This window comes from Myotis myotis, unplaced genomic scaffold, assembly GCF_014108235.1.
Source record: "Myotis myotis isolate mMyoMyo1 unplaced genomic scaffold, mMyoMyo1.p scaffold_m19_p_40, whole genome shotgun sequence".
Classification (NCBI taxonomy): Eukaryota; Metazoa; Chordata; class Mammalia; order Chiroptera; family Vespertilionidae; genus Myotis; species Myotis myotis.
This window is the reverse complement of record NW_023416347.1, coordinates 815,664-838,094: the sequence shown is the minus strand read 5'-3', so window position 1 is coordinate 838,094 and position 22,431 is coordinate 815,664. Positions and strand designations below refer to the sequence as shown.

General features: G+C 50.0%; 1 protein-coding gene across 5 annotated transcripts in view; it reads left to right on the top strand.

The window, feature by feature from the left end:
- The first annotated feature begins 4,299 nt into the window (after window positions 1-4,299).
- BNC1 (basonuclin 1) overlaps window positions 4,300-22,431 on the top strand; it is a 38,803-nt gene continuing 20,671 nt past the window's right edge. The window contains exons 1-2 of one of the 5 annotated variants that reach the window (XM_036306293.1): window positions 4,305-4,426; window positions 6,103-6,462. Coding sequence is in view for 3 of the 5 variants with exons in the window: in XM_036306289.1 (XP_036162182.1) it covers window positions 7,546-7,683 (138 nt within the window). In the remaining 2 variants the exon portion in view is untranslated. Of the gene's footprint in view, window positions 4,427-6,102; window positions 6,463-6,484; window positions 7,684-19,250; window positions 19,865-22,431 lie in introns of those variants that run through there. The other 4 variants (XM_036306292.1, XM_036306289.1, XM_036306290.1 and 1 more) reach the window with 4 other exon arrangements.

Sequence of the window (22,431 nt, the reverse complement as noted above, 5' to 3'; positions counted from 1 at the left end):
GCCCACATTCCCCGCTGATGACAAGCAGAGTAACAACTACCCAGTTCAGACAGTCTGCCAAGGTTCGGGGTTTTGGAATTCACCGGCTCTCGGTTCACACAGCCCCCACCTGCCCAGCCCCTCCGCATCTGCCTCGGTTTGCAGGATGGGCAGTCAGGGCACCCCGGCCCTGGCAAAGGCCTCACTCAGGGACACAGCGGGCCGAGCAGGCCTCTCCTCTCGGATGAGCTACTTCTGGCCTCCATGAGAACAGGTCACCGTGATTTTTTGATTTCATGTCTTCTCAACTTTTCCCCTTTTTTCATAAAGATTTTTTTAATTCTTGGTGTTAAAGTTAGAGAAGACATTCTGATTTTCGTGCTCACTGAAAAGAGGACCTTGACACAAAAGGAACGTAGCCAGGCTGACACATAGAAAGTGGGGACCATCAGAGCGGGGTGGCACTCAGGGATGCCCCCATTGGCCAGATGGAGAAGCTGAGGCCCAGGGGAGGAAAAGCCATGCCCAGTCCCACCACTGACCAGCAGAGGAACAGCGGCTGCCCTTTTCTTTACACGGGGGTGGTTCCTCCGTCTGTTTTCTGCTTACGTGTTTCCAAGGAGTGACAGAGGAGTCTTTCAAATCTGGGAAGAAACGCAAAGAGTGACTTTAGTAACATCAGGTACCGAAATCTAAGCGAAGCTGCAGAAGATTAACTAGCAATTTTCATCTACATCTACTGAGTCCCTCTAAGTCGGTGGTTCTCAACCTTCTGGCTCTTTAAATCCAGTTCCTCATGTTGTGGCCCAACCATAAAATTATTTCCGTTGCTACTTCATAACTGTGATGAATCGTCATGTAAATATCTGATATGCAGGATGGTCTTAGGCGACCCCTGTGAAAGGGTCGTTCGACCGCCAAAGGGGTCGCGCGACCCACAGGTTGAGAGCCGCTGCTCTAAGTGGATCAAAACTGTCCTATTTGAAGAAATGTCGATCCCAGTAGATTCTGTTGGGAGAGGGAGCCTGTTTTCATGTTTTCAAATTATATATTGCCAAAAATCTTCCCTGCCTTTGTAACCAGGAATAGAGTTAAGCAGGTTGACCCCGATTATTTTTGCTAGTGGAAAGTTTTACTAAAACAAGTACACTCACTTGCAACAAACATAAAGATACTGAGCAAAACCTTCAGGAGGACAGATTAAAAATACTTGTGTGGGCACTTGCCTGGGACATAGATATTTTGGGGTATTCATTTATTTATTTAATTTCAGAGAGGAAGGGAGAGGGAGCGAGAGATAGAAACATCAATGATGAGAGAGAACCATTGATCGGTTGCCTCCTGCATGCCCCCTTCTGGGGATCACGCCCACAATCCGGTCATGTTCCCTTGACCAGAATTGAACCTGGGACCCTTCAGTCCACAGGCTGACGCTCTCTATCCACTGATCCAAACCAGCTGGGGCTTGATGTATTTATAATAAGCATGTTGTGGCTACTCAATAATACTATGACCAAGAAATCTTCTGGTAACAAATGTGAATTAATTTTTAAAAATCAGTTTTACGTGCAGCAGAAAAGGAGGGAGGACAGCCATGTTTGCAGAACAGACTGTCTTACTAGTATTTAGCCCAGGGGTGGGCAAACTTTTTGACTCGAGGACCACAATGGGTTCTTAAACTGGACCGGAGGGCCGGAACAAAAGCATGGATGGAGTGTTTGTGTGAACTAATATAAATTCAAAGTAAACATCATTACATAAAAGGGTACGGTCTTTTTTTTTTTTTAGTTTTATTCATTTCAAATGGGCCGGATCCGGCCCACGGGCCGTAGTTTTCCCACAGCTGATTTAGCCCAATGTGCCAGGGGACAGTTGCATACCTCCTTTGAAAGGTGATGAGGACAGGAAGGCCAAGAAAGCTGACTTCCTCAGCCAGTTTCCAATTGCTGGGAACCGGCTATACCCAGGTCACTCTTAACTCCCAAACCTGAGCTTTGTCGGCTACAACTCACAGCACAGAAGCCACTAAGGTGACCGGTGGCCGCAGACGTTAAGATAAGGACACATCCGAACCAGGCCAGAGAATGCAATCAGCACCGTGAGAGAGGCAGATGCAAGTGCTTGGGGATCAGAAGAGGGCAAAAGCACATGGAGTGGAAAGCTGGTGGGGGGGGGGGGGGTATCCCGGAAGGCTTCAGGGAAGAGGTGACATCAAAAAAAACTTGGAAGGATGCGTGGTGTTACAACAGGCAGAGAAAAGAGGAGGAACAGAGGGGGGTTGGCACCAGCTAGATCAGTGGTTCCCAACCTTTTTTTGGCCACGCCCCATCTAAGCATCTCTGAAATCCTGATGCCCGCCCAACCCTGTGACATATAATTCTTATTATTCAAAAAGTGAACTCCTATTCGTGGGGAGGAAGCCTAAAAGGCCATTAATTTGGTCTAAATACGCTTCCAAAGAACATGGCATCCATGAAAGAGAAAAATAAAAGAATGAAAGGACAGTTGAAGTTCTGAGGAAATAATCACCAAGAAATCGTTTTTAAAAATAATAATGTGAAGTGATATGGAAAAATAGCAAATAAAGTTTCAAAACATAGGATAGAGAACTGAAATGTGCAAATATGTCACCATATACTTACTAGAGGCCCGATGCATGAAATTCGTGCAAGAGTAGGCCTTCCTTCCCCCGGCTGCCGGCACCGGCTTCCCTTGCAGGTCCGGAAGGACATTGGGTCTAATTAGCATACTACGCTTTTATTATTATAGAACTAGAGGCCCAATGCACGAAATTCGTACAAGGGGCTCAGCCCTCACAGCCCTGGCTTCGTCCAGGAGGTCATCCGGAAGGATGTCCGGATGGACATCCGGAAGGTTGTTTGGCTGTCTGGTCTAATTAGCATATCATGCTTTTATTATTATAGATACACTGTATACTAGTAGAAGGCCCCTAGAACCATAATAAATGCGAAAAATTCACTGTTAATAACCCATTCCCGACTTGCCCCCCTATGGGGCGTGTGCCCCACGTTGGGAACCACTGAGCTAGATGGAAGGTAGGCAGCTGGGGTTTGGAATTCACAAAGCAAAGCTTCCTAAGTACATTAGCCACGTGAAAAAAATAACTCTTCCCAACTCCTGTCAGGCAGGGCCGAGTCCCTCGCAAGGGGCCAGGCAACCTCATGCCTGCCAGAGACGGCACAGGTGCTGCAGACCCAGGACAGTCACCTGGCCCCAATGTCCTGCACGTGTCCTGCCTGTGGAAGGGCAGCAGGGCCCGGCTGGACCTCACGAAGGCGCCTCCCTACCCCCCACCCCCCACCCCCAGATAGCCACACTTTTCCACATGCACCCTTTTCTCTCCTTTTTCTCCTCTTCCTCCCAGAGGCCTGCATCGCCCCTAGCCCGAACCAGGCACTGTCTGATTGCAACTCCCTTTTCCTTCCATCTCCCACCATCCCCCTCAACCTCAGCTTGTAGAAGGCTTTTTTGTTTCCCAGGCAAGGCTCTGTTTCACCAGCAGCAAGGTGGGTGGGTGGGTGGGTGGTAAAAATCGGGGAGGAGGCAGCAGGAGCCCCCAAGTCCAGCCTTCAGAGAGCACCCCTCTAGGGAACTGCGTTTCCATGAGGTTCTGTGTCCGCCCGCCCACCCACCCGGGTCCTGCTGGCAGCTGCGGCCCATCTCCGTCAGCTCCAGGGGGTCAAGGAAGCCGCTGGCTCCTCGGGGCAGGCCCTCCTCGCCATGTGCTCAGCGCCGGCGCTTGGCGTTTGAACACTGAATTTCATCTCATCCCCGGGACCCCGTAAGAGGGGTGAAAACCTGACCCCGTTTACAGCCGAGCACGCGAGGTGCAGGGAGCAAGCCCCTCGCCCTGGGAGCGCGGGGCAGCCGGGGCGGCGACCTCTCGCGGCCACCGCGGGGCAGGGGGCTCGCGGGGGTTCTCGGCAGGGCCTCCGGCGCCCCTGCTCCCCGTCGGGGACAGGACCCACGCGGCCTCTGCGAAGCAGCTCCCGAGGGCGCCCCGGGGGAGGCGGGCGGCGGCCCCGCCGAGCGAGACGGCAGCCAGCGAACTTCAGAGCGCGAGGCAGACGCGGACACGTCTGTGTCTCCCGACAAGTGCCTTCAAGCCCGGCGGGGCAGACACCTCCGCGCCGGCCGCCGGCGAGGTCTCCGCGGGCTCAGCGCGTCCGCGGGCGGCCCCGGCGGGCGGCGGGCTCCCCGGGCGGGGGACGGGCGGCCGGCGCGGGGGAGGGGCGGGGAGGGGACCGCGCGGGAGGAGGCCCCCACCGGGCGCAGGGGGCGGGCGGGGAGGGGAGGGGAGCCGCCCACTTCGCCGCGTCGCCCCGACGGCCGGAGCTTGGCTGCGGCGGCGCCCGCCGAGCCGGGGCGGACGCGGGCCGGGACGCGCGTGGGGAGCCGGGCTCCGGGCGGCCGCAGGATGGCGGAGGTAAGCGGGGCGCCCTGCGCGCGGGGGGAGCCCGCAGCGCCGCTCGGACCCGGGCCCCGTCGGCGCCGGGGGCGCGCCCCGGCCGCCTCCGAGGCCACCTGCGCCGCGCGAGGGGGGTCCCCGCGGCCGCAGGACGGCGCGGCGGGTGGGAAGCGCGGGCCGGCGAAGCGCGTCAGGCCGCCCCTTCCCTCGGCGCCGCGGCCCCGACCGAGCGCGCCCGCCCCGGCGTCCCCGCAGCCCCCGGCTGGCGGGCGGAAGCGCCGCTGGTACCTGGGCTGGGTTTCCGTGGAGAGCGGGGGGCCGTGGAGAGCGCGGGGCCCGGCGGGCGGCAGTGACCCGGGGCCCGCCGCGCTCGGGGGCGCATCTGCAGTGGAAACGCGCGCACCAGGTGCCGGCGGGCGGGGCGGGGGCGTCCGGGGCGCACAGCGTCTCCTCGGCCGAGCGCGGGGCCGGGGACGCAGCGGAGGGGGCGGGGGGCGCGCGGGGAAAAGCCGGGGGCGCGTCTCCCCGCCTCGGGACAGGGCACCTGCGGGGACGCCGGGGACCGGGCGGCCGGGCTGCGCCCTGGGGAGCGCGGCGGGAGGCGTCGGGTGCCTGCGGCCGGCGGGGCGAGCGGCGCGGGCGGGGGAGGCCGCTGCGTGTCCCCGCGGGCCCCCCGGCCGTGCCGGAGAGGCTGGGGATTTGTCATCAGATGTGACAAGATCGCGGAGAGGCGAGGGCAGGAGGAGATCTGATACTCATCAGTGCATAGCTCGGAGCCAAACTTTCTCCGACGCGGTGTAGGAACATGTTCTTCTCATTTAAGGCATCTCTTTGTGGCTGCGCGGCTGCCACCGGCCTGACTTTGACAGCGCGATGGAATGCCCGCGAACAGCCTTAATTGTGGGAGTGAAATGCTGAGTGTTTGGGGAGGGGTGTGGGAGGGAGGGAGGGGGGACGATCAGACCCCCTTAAGGTTCAGTAATGTCCCCCGGTTTTATGGCCGCGCGCTCCCCGCGCGCCTCTGAAGGACGGGGTGTTTAAATCAGGCCAGACGCCTGGTCGCAGCCAGGCCTCTGCTGTTAACACTTAAGGGGCCTGCAAGAGGCCCCACTGGTGTCCTGGGAACCCCTGTCAGAGGGTGTGAGTGTGTGTAGGGGAAACATGTGTTACTACAGCTTGGGGTCCACAGAGCAGATCTAGCAACAGTTTAAAAAAAAAAAAAATTGATTTCTTCTCATCAAAGCGACCAAGATTCTGGTTTGACCCTAAGTGAATTGAAAAACAGCATTTGGCAGGCCCCCCCCCCCCCCCGTGATGTTTTATTCCTTGTTTATTGTTTTAAGTCACCATTGGATTTCGGGGGATCTTTCCTCGAGATTTCTTGGACCCTTAGCTTGCAAATAGGTGTTGAAATTTTGGTGCAAGGATAAATGTCCTGGCTGTTCAATGGTCCCTTCCCAGATCTGTTGATACACGTTAGTAAAACATCGTTAAAATCGGATGTGTCAAAATGACGCCACACTAAAGAGCATTCCTTCGGGCATTATTAATTGTCCGGGATTTGATTTTTTTGCTTTAAATATAGGTGTGAAAACACGGCCACCACTTTGGCTACGGGTGGGTTTTGATAAATAACTTCGTCCTTTCGGGCAAAGAACAAGATGTGAGTCATCATTTGATTTCTCGTCCAATAGGTTTGCCAGCTTTAATTTCACCCAAAAAAAAAAAAAAGTATTACCGTTTCCACTCAGCTATCCGTTGAACACGATCCTGTTATAGTGGAACGCCGGAAAGAGGTGGTGAAATCTTCACTTAGCACCACCGCTGTTTCTGCTCCGGGAGCTCATAATGACGTCCAGACACCTGCGTCGTTTAATTTGGAATATCATCTGTACCCAAAGCCTAGGAAAGGGTTGAGCAACATGCTGCTTCTTCGGGCAGAGAGAAAGCGATTCGTGTGACGTGCGAATTTGGCTGTGAAAACATGACCCATTTGCTCTGGTTCGAGTTCACGTTAGACATCCAAGGCAGCGTGGGCTAATTGCCGTGCAAGCGTAAGCTTTCCAGAGACGGTTATTTTTATTTTTTTATTTTACACCTTTCCCACGCAGCCCAGGCCCAGGCCCACATTCTGCACCCCAGCATCAGCAGCGTGGAAAGAAGGGGGATCCAATGCCTATTGGGCGAGGAAAGCCGTATGGATTCTCCCTGTGGGATAAGTAGTAATTGTGCTTTAAGGACGCACTCCTCGTTTATGAATGCCTCGGGATAAATATAAATGGGAAAACGATTTTAAAGTTCGGTTTTGTCAGTGAAACCAAGCCGCAGTGTACGGGGTGCGGGGCCCGGGTGTCTTTCAGCTTCTGGTACGTGCTTTAGAAGTTATTTTGACAGTGGCCATTAAAGAGTTGCCCCGAAGGTTCCACAAGGTAAATTACTTGCAGGAGGAGCGAGAGCATTACCGCAGGGTGAATTTTCACCTCCACAGATGTCACTGAGAGTGAGTTACTTTCCTCAAAAAAAAAAAAAAAAAAAAGCCCTGTGGAAAAAGAATTAGAAACCCCCTCACTAAGGTGAGAACTCAGCACCGAATTCTCATCCTTTTTTATATCTAACATCAACACTTAGGGAGTCAGTACATTTTTTTTTTTTTACATTCCCTTATTCCAGGTAGCTTACTATGGGTTTTAAATTCTGTTGGTGGAGATATTCTATTTTTCATGACTTGCCTCAGAGATTTCAAGATAACTGGGTTCCGCACAGAATGGGGCATCTGGAAGGATTTTAGTCTTTTTTTTTTTTTTTTTTTTTTTTTTTTTTTTTGGCCTTTTCAATCGGTTTCTACCTGAAAACCTTGCTTCCTCTTATCTTGTCATGCTTTGAAGCCCTTTTTCCTAACTCTGGAAATTCCAAGATTCCAGTGTGGCCCCATTCCTCTACCCAGCCATATGCCTATTTTATCCTAAAAGGGGTGGCTCAGGGAGGGGGTGGGGCAGTGTGGTACGTGAGGTCTAAACAGAGCAGGCCTGTTTCGCCAGAGTCCAATTTGGTGCCTTGTCAGACTCGGCAGCGTTGGCAGCACACGGGCTGTCGCTGTTGCCGTCCACACATGGACTCATTGCTATAAACCAGCCCTAATGATGTATGGCAGGAGGGCTCTGCCTCGGGGGATGATAATTCCACTGAGCTCATGTGAGAGAAAGGAGAGACAGAGAAATAAGACATCTCGAAGGCTGGGTCCACGCAGCGTCTGTGGAAGGAAATGGTTGTCCCAGGTAAATTGTAGTTCAGGCTGCTAACACCCACCCCACCCCCCATCCAGCCCGCATACAGTTACATTAAATTGTCTCCTCCTACAGATGATTTCTGTGGTCTTGCCTTGCACTCTAACAAACATGGAAGTTATTTCTCCACCAGCTTCCAGAAGCATTGGCCTTCTTCTCTAACCCTCTGATTGTTTCTTGTCGTCCTCATTTGTGAAGGTAGAATTTTTATCGGGCAATGCTGATACTTCATGGTACACCATACTGGCTTTGAAGGCAGTGATCAAGGATAGCGTAATTAACTGTCTGGTCTTTCCTTTTTAAAGACTTTTTTATTTTGAACATCTAGGGTGGTGTTTTGTGTTGGGTTTTTTTTTGTTTGTTTGTTTGTTACACTTAGTTTTTTAAATCTAGTTCTCATTAAAATGCCTCAAAGAAACGTTTGCAAAATTGTACTGAGAAATGTTCACGATTTCATCGTTACTTGGCGGCGGCGGCAATAGTGCGGTTGCGTTGCTTGTGTAACTGGCCACCTCAGTTAAAATTACCCTTAAGTGTAAAAAACAGCAATTTATCCTAAAGTGTAAATGTCTTTTTTGTTTTGTTTCACATTCGCTACATGTGTAGTTAGCGTCCTTCTGCTTTTTGTTATCAGAGGTTTCTGAAGATTACCCCCCTGAAGTCTCCCAAATGTAGGTTACAGCAGAAAGCAATGTATTTGTGTCCCCTACTTCTCTATAGTTTTTGTTCTCGTTATTGTTAGTTCGTTTTTCAAAAACAAAGACTTGGTTGGTTTTCTAAGATGATATCTGCCTGTTTTTCTACGTTTTCTATTTTTCTGTGTTTAGAACTAATAATGTTAAGAGGGGGGGAGGCACAGCTGTTAAATTATTTTGGCACCCCGTTTAGACTTTGATTTATAGAGATCAAAGAACAAGCGTTCCCCCGTCACCTCCTTTGAACTGAGCAGCCAGAGAACATCGCGGTGTGTGTCACGCACACTTTCTGCTCACAGGTAGACTTGGCCCGACATCTGTCCCGAGCTCTCCCTCCCACCTCCCTTGCCGTGCCTTCGGTCTTCTTTGACTGGTCTCTCTTCATCCCCGTCCTCGGCGTGAGGACCCCAGACCTGCCAGCTCTCCTCCCGTGTCGTTTTCACACGTGCTGCAGATGCCGCCTACCTGGTTTCTGAGGCCTCCCCAGTCCAAGCTTGCAACGCGTGCTCCTGGCAGACAGGGTCTCCCCCTCGTTCAGAGCCCTGATGGCTTCATGACCCAACACAGAGACTCCCAGCTGCCCATTGGACGGCCCTCCCCCACCCCCTCCCCAGGTAGCCTGTCTAGGGGGGCTCTCGCCGCCTGGGACAGATCTGTGCTCTGTGGCCCGGCCTCCTGGGCTTGAGACACATGTCCAGGGTGAGCCTTCTTTGTGCCTCGGGCTGGTATTTCCTGCAAACGCTGCCGGGAGCGTGCCTGTTGCCTCCTGGACGGAGCCTCCTCCCGCCTTTCCACAGGACGTTGCTTTCTCCCTCTATGTTTGCTATCACACTCGAAAAGAAGCCCTAGCCGGTTTGGCTCGGTGGATAGTGCATCAGACCGCAGACCAAAGGGTCCTGGGTTCGATTCCGGTCAAGGGCACGGACCTCAGTTGCAGGCTCCTTCCGGGCCCGGGTCCTGGTCGGGCTCGTGCAGGAGGCAACCAATAGAGGTGTTTCTCTCACAGCGATGTTTCTCTCTGTCTTTCCCTCCCTCTTTCACTCTCTCTAAAAGTCAATGGAAAAACATCCTTGGGTGAGGATTAACAAAACAAAAGGAAGGAAGGAAGGAGGGAAGGAAGGAAGGAAGGAAGGAAGGAAGGAAGGAAGGAAGGAAGGAAGGAAGGAAGGAAGGAAGGAAGGAAGGGGAAAGAAAAAATGTTGAAGAGAGGGAATTTTTATTTATTTTATTTATTTCACTTTTTATTAGAGAGAATTTAAAGCAAAATGAGAATAGTTTAATGGAGTTTAGTGATAGGTGCTTGCGGAGTCAACAGTGATCAACTTTGGACCAATCCCATTCATCCATCCCCCCCTACCCATTCCCCCACCATTACCAACACTGGAGTACATGGAGGCAAATCCTGGACATCATATAATTTCTTTTTTTTTTAATATATATTTTTATTGATTTCAGAGAGGAAGGGAGAGGTAGAGAGTGATAGAAACATCAGTGAAGAGAGAGAACCATTGATCAGCTGCCTCCTGCATGCCATCCCCACTGGGATCAAGCCCACAAGCTGGGCATGTGCCCTTGACTGGAATCGAATCCATGACCCTTCAGTCCGCAGGCCAGTGCTCTATCCACTAAGCCAAAACGGGTAGGGTGAAATCATATAATTTCATTCATTAATGTTCTAATACATAGCTCTAAAAGAAAAGCCTTTTGTAAGAGACAAAAGCAATATCACCATATAACACCTAAAAAATTAACAACTCGTTAATGTCATTACATTTCTACTATTCAGATTTCTTTGATTAGTTTGTAAACTTGATATTGCTGTTGGTTGGTTCAAATCAAGATCCAAATAAGGTCCATATGTTGTCTCTCTTTTTTAAAAAAAAAAATATATATATATATATTTTTTTATTGATTTCAGAGAGGAAGGGAGAGGGAGAGAGAGAGGTGGAAACATCAATGATGAGAGAGAATCATTGATCAGCTGCCTCCTGCACGCCCCCTACTGGGGATCGAGCCCGCAACCCAGGCATGTGCCCTTGACCAGAATCAAACCCAGGACCCTTCAGTGCCCAGGCTGACGCTCTATCCACTGTGCCAAACCAGCCAGGGTGTATGTTGTCTCTCTTAATCTGTAGACTTACACTTTACTTTTTTCCTTGCAATTTATCTGTTGAAAAAGCTGGGCTATTTGTCCTGTCGAATGGCTCCCACTCTGCGTTTTACTTCCTTGTGATATCATTTCAACATTCCTCTATCATCCCCTGTATTTTCTGTGCACGGGAGTTGACCAAGAGGCTTCGTCTAATTCAGATTTCAACATATTTGGCAAGAACACCCCGTGTGTAATGGGTATATCCTTCCATCCCAAGGCAAATGAGCTGGTTGTCATCTTTTTAATTAGGAGTTGAAGAATGCTGACATTCGAATTCTTTCTTTATTTATCACTGGAATACTTCTGTAAAGAGAATCTTGGTCTCACCAGTGATTTGGTTGTCCTTGAAGGACAGTTTGTATAAAAAAAAAAAAAGGAATACACACTTGAGTCTTTCCCTTTGATTACCAGGTTTGTGTTTATTTTTTAAATATGTTTTTATTGATTTCAGCGAGGAAGGGAAAGGGAGAGAGAGATAGAAACATCAATGATGAGAGAGAATCATTGATCGGCCGCCTCCTGCACGCCCTCTACTGGGGATGGAGCCCACAACCTGGGCATGTGCCCTTGACCAAAATCGAACTCGGGACCCTTCAGTCCATTGGCCGATGCTCTATCCACTGAGCCACACCGGCTGGGGCTGTTTACCAGTTTGGGGAATAATCCGTTGGTTCCCTAGCATCTGCAAAGGTGACCGGCGAGTTTTCCGTTTATTTTCAGGATCTTTTGAATGGCTAGATCTTAATATAGTGAATGACTCACACTGATTTTTGACAAATCGCATCGTCTGCCCAGCTATTCTCTGCCCTATCCGATTGTATGACTTGTCTTCCCCCTCTTGCTCCCCAAGAGCAGACACGGGGGGGAGTTCCTCATCTTTGTACCCCCGGTTACCAGTACACAGTGGATGCCTTAAGCACAAGCAAACAAAAACAACCCAAAAACCCAGTGTGTTAAATAAATGGGCATCGCTTTGTCCAACGACTAACGGAAGATGATGGCATGAGATGGACATCTGGTCCGAGTGTTTCTCCGGGTGGGTCTCGGGGCGGTGCTGGGAGGAGCAGGAAAGCTGCCTCACACACAGGCGGGCCTCATGGGTGTTCTTCTCTCTTCACCCCGGTTGTCCGGAGACATCTGGCAAATCGTGGTGCTGTTTCCAGAATCCTCGTTGTACCTCTGTGGGTTTGCATGTGTTAAGAAAACCAGTAGAGCACTGGCTGGTTTGGCTCAGTGGATAGAGCGTCGGCCTGGGGACTGAAGGGTCCCGGGTTCGATTCCGGTCAAGGGCACATGCCCGGGTTGCAGTCTCGATCCCTGGTAGGGGGCCTGCAGGAGGCAGCCGATGGATGATTCTCTCTCATCATTGATGTTTCTATCTCTCTCCCTCTCCCTTCCTTTCTGAAATCAATAAAAAAATATTTTTAAAAAGCCCTAGCTGGCTTGGCTCAGTGGATAAAGTGTAAGCCTGTGGACTGAAGGGTTGGGGGTTTGATTCTAGTCAAGGGCATATGCCTGGGTTGCGGGCTCAATCCCCAGTAGGGGGCATGCAGGAGGCAGCTGATCAATGATTCCCTCTCATCATTGATGTGTGTGTCTCTCCCTCTCTCTCTTCCTCTCTGAAATCAATAAAAATATATTTTTAAAAATTTTTAAATAGAAAAACGGTAGAAAACTTAAAAAATAAAAAAAGTTAGAGAAAAATTAGAGAGCAGAAGGTAGGGAGCCCCCCCCCCCCCGCAAAAAAAAAAAAATCTGGTTCTAATAAGAGACGTGAGAAGTACAAACTGTGGGAGAGAGGCAGAGCAGCCGCAAAGAGCAGTTGGGCAGAGATCCCCCGCCCTTGAACGATAGGGTTTCCTGAACCAGAGAGGCTAGATCTACAGCCACAGAGCGGCAGTGACCATCTCATTGTCGGTGAAGAGAAACCAAGCCCTCTCCCCACAGGCTAAGGTGGGACAACTGCTTCAGAAGCTACCCTTGTGCTAGTATTATAAATTGGCAGTTCCCCCCCCCCCCCCAGAACTCAAATATATTAACAGCAATTGTCTATATCAGGGGTGGGCAACCTTTTTGTGAGTGCGCGCCAAAACCAGCAAAATCTCTGACTCAGAATTCTTCTGCGTGCCAACCCTAATTTTTTGAGAACATGTTACGCCTACCTGATAGCTCTCAAGGTGTACGTATGTGAAGAACCTTGAAGAAATAATAAAATTCATTCGAGCGACAAACACACAGTAGATGATGATGAAAAATACGTTTATTTTTTCATGTATACCTGTGCACTGATAGTCCGACAGAAAACGTTATGACTCCGTGTGATATTATCAGTGGGACTTTTGCTGCCGCATCACCGATGACAGAGATTTTACATCTCAGGTTTATATTTCGTGACCTTCAGAGATATGCACGCGCTACTACTTCCATCCGTCAGGCCACTCCTATTACAAAACTTAACAAAATTCACCACTGAGAACAAAGATTCACAAATGTATGTGGATGAAACCAAAACACTGGTCGGATCTAGGAAGGCAGGGAGAGTTAAGGCAGAGGCATAGAAATTGCTCTTCCCCTCTCTCGTCCATCCATGTCTGTGGTCTCTAAGATAACTTGTTATGTAAAATTATTTATTTATCTAAGATGCACCTACACTGAATTTATCTGAAAAATTAAAAAGTCGATATTAAGAAAAAAATTGTAAATGGAAGATTATAAGAGAAGGTTTCGCGCGCCAGCAAAAGTTACTGGCGTGCCATGTTTGGCACGCGTGGCAGGGGTTGCCCACCCCTGGTCTATAGTTAACATTTTAAACATACAACTTGGGAAAACCTGAAGCACTTTCATCCTAAAGCTCAATGACTTATAAACAGCGACACTGTATGTTGAGTTAGTAGGCTGGGTCCTTTGATTTCAGGTCGGGAAATTATGGTTCTTACCCCCGAGAATCGGGCACAGCCTTAGGACCTCACACTGAAGAGAGGGCCGCACACTCTGAACGTAGCCCTGGTGGTCTTGCTGGTTAGCCATTTTTCACCTGCTTTTTATGCGGTCCCCTCCGTGGTCCGTAAGATCCGCGTGCGACTTAGGAAATGGATTTGGCTGCGAGTGAAAGGGCTCCTAAATAAGGCACCATCCTTTCTGCATGGCAGTCCTCAGAGCCTGACCTCAGGGTTGCCTCGTGGTTGCAGAATGGCCTCCGCCATCCAGCCATCACGTCCGTGTTCCCAGGAGGGAAAGCAAAGAAGGCCCTCAGCTGGTCCGCCTCCAGTGTCCGAGGAGCTTTCTGTAAAACTCCACCACAACTTTACTTGCATTCCACTGGCCCAGTGCCTGACCACCTAGCCGCCAAAGGAGATGTGGAAATGGAGGTTCTCTTACCAGGCAGATTGGGCAGGACATCGAGTGGGCATCTATGATTAGTAAGCATGGTGCAGCTCTCTCCTCGGTCCATTCATTATTCTCTTAAATAATACCAGTGAGCCCTAGCCAGTTTGGCTCAGTGGATAGAGCGTTGGCTTGCAGACTGGGGCGGGGAGGGGGGTCCCCAGGATCGATTCAGGGTGGGGGGGGCGGTCCCAAGTTCGATTCCGGTCAGGGGCACATGCCTTGGTTGCAGGCTCCTCCCTAGCCAGGGCCCTGGTTGCAGGTGGTAACCAATCGATGTGTTTCTCTCACATCGATGTTTCTCTCTGTCTTTCCCTCTCCCTTCCACTCTCCCTAAAAACCAATGGAAAGATATCCTCGGGTGAGGATTGACAAAAATAAAAATAAACATAATACTAGTGAAAGGTTTACAAAGCCTCAGGCCCAGGGTCAGCGACTAGGTGTTGGGTTTTGTTTGTTTGTTTGTTTGTTTTTCAATATATTTTTTTTATTGGTTTCAGAGAGGAAGGGAGAGGGAGAGAGAGAGAAACATCCATGATGAGAGAGAATCATCGATCGACTGCCTCCTGTACGCCCCCCCTATGGGGATCGAAACCAAAACCCGGGCTTGTGTTCTTGATCAGAATCGAACCCGGGACCCTTCAGTCTGCAGGCGGACGGACGCTGTGTCCACTGAGCCAAACCAGCCGGGGCTAGGGGTTGGTTTTGAGTTTCGTTTTGTTGCCTCCCGCAGGGATGATTCATGGGGAAGCAGCTTTTATGGAGGTCTTACCGTCAGTGTTGTTGGTAGCTCCATCTGTGCAGAGTCAGACCCCCTGAGCCCAGCGGACCTAAGAACCTACTTGTCAGAAGCCTGGCAGGAACAGCAGTCTTACTGGGCTAATTGGCCTTTTCAACTCTCCGCCTGTAAATTCTCATTAACGTGCCTTATGGGCCTCGGAGGGAGGCGGGCGCAGGTAGGCAGCCCACTTTATGGTCAGAGGCTCCCAGTCAGGGAGCTGGAGCTTGTAGGGCTTAGCAGGAAGTAAGACATACGTCGCCGGAGGCCGGTTGTAAGTTTTACTACCGCCCCGTGAAGGATGCTCAGTATGCTGGGGGCAGAGGGAGGCGGGGGGGGGGGGTCGCTCAGGCTCCCCAGCTCCGCATCCGGAGGTGTCATTTTAATAGGCAAATCCTATGAATTTTGTACCTTTAGACTTAGACTCAAACCCATACTCCTTGGTTTGCCCCACAGTCCTGTGCAGAGTGGTCTCGTCACCTCTCTGGCCCCCATTTCCTGCCATTAACGTTACTAACTCCACTCCGGCTGGCTACACTGGCGCCCTTTTCTGTGCCATGAAAACTCTCACCCCTTTGTGCCCCAGGGCCTTTGCACTTGCTATGCCCGCTACCTAACACAGTCCCGCTGCCTCCAGTTCTTCTCTGGCTCCTTGCCATCCTCTGAGACTCGGTTTATTTTATTTTTTAATATAGACAGTCCTCAGGTTACGTCGGACCCGACGTACGTCGTTTCGTGGTTACGTCGCCATCTCCCATTTATTTATATATTAAAAAAAAGTTCCGTCATTTCGACGTATGTACATAGGTGCCTTATGTTTTTTATTATTTACCACAAGTAAAGGACAGGAATTGTTACCTTTCTTGTAATTTTTTTTTTTACTGTTTCACTTCATGACTGCTGTGTATGTGCTCCCTGTGAGTGAGGTAGGTGCTTATGTAGGTGGGTTCCGACTTGCGGCGAAAATCACGTTATGTCGCGCCGTAGGAACGGATCCCTGACGTAACCCGAAGACCTACTGTGTATCTTTATTGATTTCAGAGAGGAAGGGAGAGGGAGAGAGAGAGAGAAACCTCAGTGATGAAAGAGAATCATTGATCAGCTGCCTCCTGCAGGCCCCCTACTGGGGATCAAGCCCACAACCCGGCATGTGCCCTTCACAGGAATCGAACCCAGGACCCTTCAGTCCGCAGGCTAACGCTCTATCCACTGAGCACACCAGCCAGGGCTGGGACTCAGTTTAATTTGCCACCTCAAAGCCTTTGAGGACGACCTTATCTAACAGGCGTGCACTCCTACCTCTACCCCTCCACGCCATCCAGTAAAATCGCTAGCTGAGACTTCGGCTCAGCTCCTTCCATAGCACGTACCTTATTCCGAAAAGGTATTATTTGTTTACCTGATGATGTTCCGCTCTCGATATAAGTTCCTTGAAGGCGGGGACCTCATTGGTCTGGTTTAACACTTTAACCCTCAGAGTTTAGAATGTCTAGCTCATCGGTGCTGAGTAAATATTTGGATGGTAATGCCTAACTCTCACAGTTGACGTTGGGATCCAATAAACTCATAAAAATGTAAGTGCAGTTAGCATCAAATATGCATAGTTCAAGAAGTCATCTACCCCCAGTATCCAAATTTGAGACCACCCTGATAGTCCCTAAGTCCCTCAGTTTCCTTGTCTATAAAATGGGGATAGTGCCCTAGCCGGTTTGGCTCAGTGGATAGAGCGTTGGCCTGCGGACTGAAGGGTCCTGGGTTCGATTCCTGTCAAGGGCACATGCCCGGGTTGTGGCCTGATCCCCAGTGGGGAGCGTGCAGGAGGCAGCCCATCAATGGTTCTCTCTCATCATTGATGTTTCTATCTCTCTCTCCCTCGCCCTTCCTCTCTGAAATCAATAAAAATATATTTTCTAAAAATGGGGATGGGAGTGCCTACCTCCTGGCTCTTTACTGCGTTGCTGCACACACAAGAAATGCTCAATAAAGCTCGCCAACTGTGCGACCTTGGGCAATGACAACTCTTCCCTACATTTAAGTTTCCTGAGGACAGTTCCCTCCTTGCGGCGATGAAGTGAGGACTAAATGAGATGGCGCCTGACTGAAAGGCCGCCCCGTGGGAGGGCCGATGCAGGAAGGGTAGCTCGTCTCAGAACTGCCCAGCAGGACTCTGCGATGATAGACATGTTCTCACCGCCACTGTCCAATATAGTGGCCACTGGCCACCCGTGGCTACCAAGCACTTGCCATGTGGCTAGTGTGACCAAAGAACCGCATTTTAAATTTGATTTGATTTTAATTCATTTTCATGTCAACAGCCCCACGTGGCTATCAGCCACTGTGTGGGACAGGGCAGAGGAAGTAGCTTGAACCTCCAGAGACGCCTGGCTGCGCATAGTGTGACTTTGTTCCGGACCCAGACCACAAATGACTCCCCCGACAGGGTCAGTGCCATGAATTTGGAAACCCCAAAGGTCCTCTGTAATTTTTCTCATCCCCCCCTTGCATCTAGTTCCCCCAAGAATATCCCCCTGGCCCTAGCTGGTTTGGCTCAGTGGATAGAGCGTCGGCCTGCGGACTGAAGGGTCCCAGGTTCGAGTCCAGTCAAGGGCACATGCCCGGGTTGCGGCTCAACCCCCAGTAGGGGGGTCTGCAGGAGGCAGTGGATCAATGATTCTCTCTCATCATTGATGTTTCTATCTCTTCCTCTCTCTGAAATCAATAAAAAAATATATGTTTAGCACTAACTGGTTTGTCTCAGTGAATAGAGCATCGGCCTGCAGACTGAGGGGGTCCCAGGTTCAATTCTGGTCAAAGGCATGTACCTTGGTTGCAGGCACATCCCCAGTAGCAGGTGTGCAGGAGGCAGCTGATCGATGTTTCTCTCTCATCGATGTTTCTAACTCTCTATCCCTCTCCCTTCCTCTCTGTAAAAAAAATCAATAAAATATATATTTTTAAATATATGTTTAAAATTTTTTAACATAAAAAAGGCTATCCCCCTGAATTTATCTTCTGCAATATGAAAATATTTACACGTGCTAGAGATGAAACAGCTTTGAAGTAGACAGTGTTTATCCTCAAGCTCAGTAACTCAGAGCTCATCAAATGCATGCACTGTCCAGCAGGGGGTGTTGTGTATCTACCCCACTGTGTGTCTGGCGGCCACTGCTGGGAATTCAAGTCAGCACCTCCCCACGCTGAGGGTAGGGTAGGGGTGCCCGGGAGAGAAAGAGCGACCCTCAGATCTACTTAAGGACGAGGGCATAACTTTCCATCTCAAGACCTCAAATAACTGAATCGTCCGTCACATACGAGGGGCGTCAGGAATTTCTGGGTGAATGAATGAGCCGAGGATAGTTACCAAAAAAAAAAAACAAACCAGAATTTCGAACGTTGGTTTGTAGCGCATCAAAGCGACTAATAGCAATTCAGAAACAGGCTGATTGAAACGAGTGCGCAAAAAGCAATAATCATGCCTTGATGAGTTTGGAATGTTGTAAACATCTGCTGTATGTTTCCGAAAAAAAGGTACTTCTATCCAGAGTCCAAAGGAGAGGATGTGAGTTTTAAGAGTTTTCCATTTTGATTTACATGAGTACTTTTCGTACTGTAATTACAGTGTGTGTGTGGGGGGGGGCGGGGATTGATCTCATTGTAGAGGTTTTCATGTGTCTTTAGGGAACAGTGGGAACAATTTTATTATGTTGTGGGATTCTGAGCTGGGTGGAAAAACTCAAGGGCCTTATATCAGAAGTTTTCTAAGACACCATCATTCGCCTTTTTGGTCCACAAATAATTCCTCTGAGATTGATTTCCATAGGTGTCTAATGAGCTTTATTAAGCCTCATTCAAATAGGTTGATATAAAACCACATGTTTCTTTTTTAAAAAAATATATTTTATTGATTTTTTTACAGAGAGGAAGGGAGAGGGATAGAGAGTTAGAAACATCGATGAGAGAGAAACATCGATCAGCTGCCTCCTGCACACTCCCCACTGGGGATGTGCCCGCAACCGAGGTACATGCCCTTGACCGGAATCGAACCTGGGACCCTTGAGTCTGCAGGCCGACGCTCTATCCGCTGAGCCAAACTGGTTAGGGCATGAATGTTTCTTATAAAGCAGCATCCATACATTGGAATTGTGGGTAAAACTGCTTAAAATTCTGTCCCCACAGTAGAAACTGCTAAAACTGAATAGTCAGGTTAGGTCAGTGGGTCTCATCTGGGGGCAGTTTCGCCCCCAGGAGCAATTGGAAATGTCTGGAGACATTTTTGGTTTCCACAACTGGGGGAGGGAGGTGTTACTGGGGTACCTGGTGGGTAGCAGGTGGGGAGGCTACTAGATTTCAAGTAATGGTTGAGACAACACTCAACCAACTAAGACACACTATGCACAACCTCCCCCATGATTATTATTATTTTAAATATTTTTATTGATTTCAGAGAGGAAGGGAGAGGAGAGAGAGAGAAACGTCAATGATGAGAGAGAATCATTGATGGGCTGCCTCCTGCACACTCCCTACTGGGGATGGAGCCCACAACCCGGGCATGTGTCCTGACCCGGAATTGAATGGTGACCTCCTGGTTCATAGGCCACCGCTCAACCACTGAGCCACACCAGCCAGGCACCTCCCCCATGATTAACATCCCTCACCCAGGGCCAATGAACCTCACCCAGGTTCATTGTTACAACGATGAACCTCCAATTGACTCGTCACAATCACCCAGCATCTATAGTTTACCTTAGAGCTCGCTCTTGGTGGTGCCCATCCTGTAGGTTTGGATAACTGTATGATGCTGTGTATCCATCATTGCAGTATACTTGGGAGTATTTTCACTGACATTACAGTCACTCGGCCCGCCTATTCATGGCGTGTTGGCGAGGAGGTTGGAAACTGGAACCCTCGTGCATTGCTGGTGGGAATGTAAAATGGTTCAACCCCTTTGGACAACCATTGGACCGTTTCTCAAACAGTTACACTGAGAGTGACTAGGTGTTCCAGCAATTCCACTCCTAAGAACGTGCCCAAAAGAAATGGAGACACGTGTCCACCATAAATTTGTACCAGGGTTTCTTTGGGGAAGGATGAAAATCAGATTGTGATGAAGGTTGCACTACTCTGCGAATGTACTAAAATCAGTGGCGTGTGTACTTTAAATGGGTGAGTTGTATATGTGAATTACATCTCAATTTAAAGCTGGTTTTAAAAAAAGATGAAAACAAATCAAAAAGAATACCACTCTCCCTTTCCTACCACCCATTAGCATTCCCTACCCACCCGTCATCCCGCCTACTCCCCACAATCCCTGGCAGCCACTCGTCTGCTTTCTGCCTCTATGGATTGCCCCTCCCTTTTTTAATATTTATTTATTGATTTCAGAAAGGAAGGGAGAGGGAGAAGGAGAGAGAAACATCAATGATGAGAGAGAATCATTCATCAGCTGCCTCCTGCATGCCCCCTACGGGGATCGAACCTGCAACCTCGGCATGTGCCCTTGATCAGAATCAAACCCGGGACCCTTCAGTCTGCAGGCTGATGCCCTATCTACTGAGCCAAACCAGTTAGGGCTGGATTGGCCTAGTCTTGACATTTCTTGTAAATGGAATCGTACAACCTCCAACTTTTTATACTTCATTTTTTTTGTGTGTACTTCTTTCTTTAGCTTAATGTTTCCAAGATCCACCCATGTGGTAGCATATCTCAGTACTTCATTCTTCCTTATTGCCTAACTAGAGGCCCGGTGCACAAATTTGTGCACAGGTAGGGGGGTCCCTTGGCCTGGCTGGTGCTAGGGGCCAATTGGGGCCGCAGGAGGTTGGCTGTGGGGGTGCACTGACCACCAGGGGGCAGCTCCTGCATTGAGCGTCTTTCCCCCTGGTGGTCAGTACACATCATAGTGACCAGTCAAACGGTCGTTCGGTCATTCGGTCACTGAGGCTTCTATATATATAAATGGCATCCATGGTATAGATGTCCACACTTTGTTTATCCATTTATCAACTGAAGGACACGGGGGGCTATTTCCACTTTGGGGAGCAAGCATTTGTGTGGAGAGAGGATTTCAGTTGTCTTGGGCGCATACCCAGGAGTGAAGTTGCTGGATCCTGTGGTAACTCTTGTGTTTGTGAAACTCTGCCAGACTGTTTTCCAAGCTGCCTGCACCATTTACCAGCCCTCCAGCAACTGGATTTTTCAAAAATGTTTTTATTGATTTCAGATAGGAAGGGAGAGGGAGCGGGAGATAGAAACATCAGTGATGAGAGAGAATCATTGGTCTGCTGCCTCCTGCACGCCCCCTACTGGGGACCGAGCCTGCAACCGGGCATGTGCCCTTGACCAGAATCGAACCTGGGACCCTTCAGTCCGCAGGCCGACACTCTGTCCACCGAGCCAAACACGCCAGGGCAGATGTGGGGCTTTCACACACACACACACACACACACACACACACACACACACCGGGGCCTCCCAAACACGCACACACTCCCCAGGTTCAAAGCTCTCTTGCATCATATGGATTCCACCCAGCAGCTCTTCCCAGGAACCTAGCTGTCAGAGCCCCTGTGAGAACGTTTTCTCTTTAATAATAGATTACGTTCTGCAGGCCTCCATCCCCTTTTGAGGAATTCATCTTAAAAATGTATGGGAAGCTCTGTTGCTGGCACCAGACTCTGTTGGCACGTACGTCTCTATTGTCTATGTCCGCCATGTGTTTGCACACTCCGCACCCACCCACCACACACGGCACTTCTGACATGCAGCCTGCAGGCGTCCGTGCAGGCCTTGTCCAGCCCGTGTCTGTCTCCGCCAGTCACACAGTCCAGGGATGGGGCTGGGGAGCCGTCCAGCCGGTACATGTCCTCTTATCTAGTCTGGTGTTCAGCTTCTGCCACATGTTGATGGGGAACAAATTCCACATGTGGGTTTCTCTCCACTCCAATCAATTCCTTTTACTTGTTCCCAGGCAGCCTCCTGGTACATTTCAGCCAGCTGCTCCCATCACCTTAGAGATTCAGTGAAAATGTGACTCTTTAGTCCTAGCCGGCTTGGCTCAGTGGATCGAGGATCGGCCTGCGGACTGAAGGGTCCCGGGTTCGAATCCAGTCAAGGGCACCTACCTCGGTTGCAGGCTCCTCCCCGGCCCGGGCCCTGGTCGGGGCGCATGCGGGAGGCAACCAATCGATGTGTTTCTCTCACATTGATATTTCTCTCTGTCTTTCCCTCTCTCCTCCCTCTAAAAATCAATGGCCTCAGGTGAGGATTAAGAAGAAAAAAAAAAATGAGCACTAGCTGGTTTGGCTCAGTGGCTAGAGCGTCAGCCTGCGGACTGAAGGGTCCTGGCTTCGATTCCAGTCAAGGGCACATGCCCAGGTTGTGGGCTCGATCCCCAGAAGGAGGCGTGCAGGAGGCAGCCAAGTGATGATTTTCTCTCATCAATCACTGATGTTACTTTAAAAAAAAATATATATATATATATATATGTATATATATTGATTTCAGAGAGGAAGGGAGAGGGAGAGAGATAGAAACATCAGTGATAAGAGAATCATTGATCAGCTGCCTCCTGCACGCCCCCCGACTGGGCATTGAGCCCACAACCCGGGTACATGCCCTTGACCAGAATTGAACCCGGGACCCTTCAGTCCACAGGCCAACGCTCTAACCACTGAGCCAAACTGGCTAGGGCATCACTGATGTTTCTATGTCTCCCTCCCAATCCCTTCCTC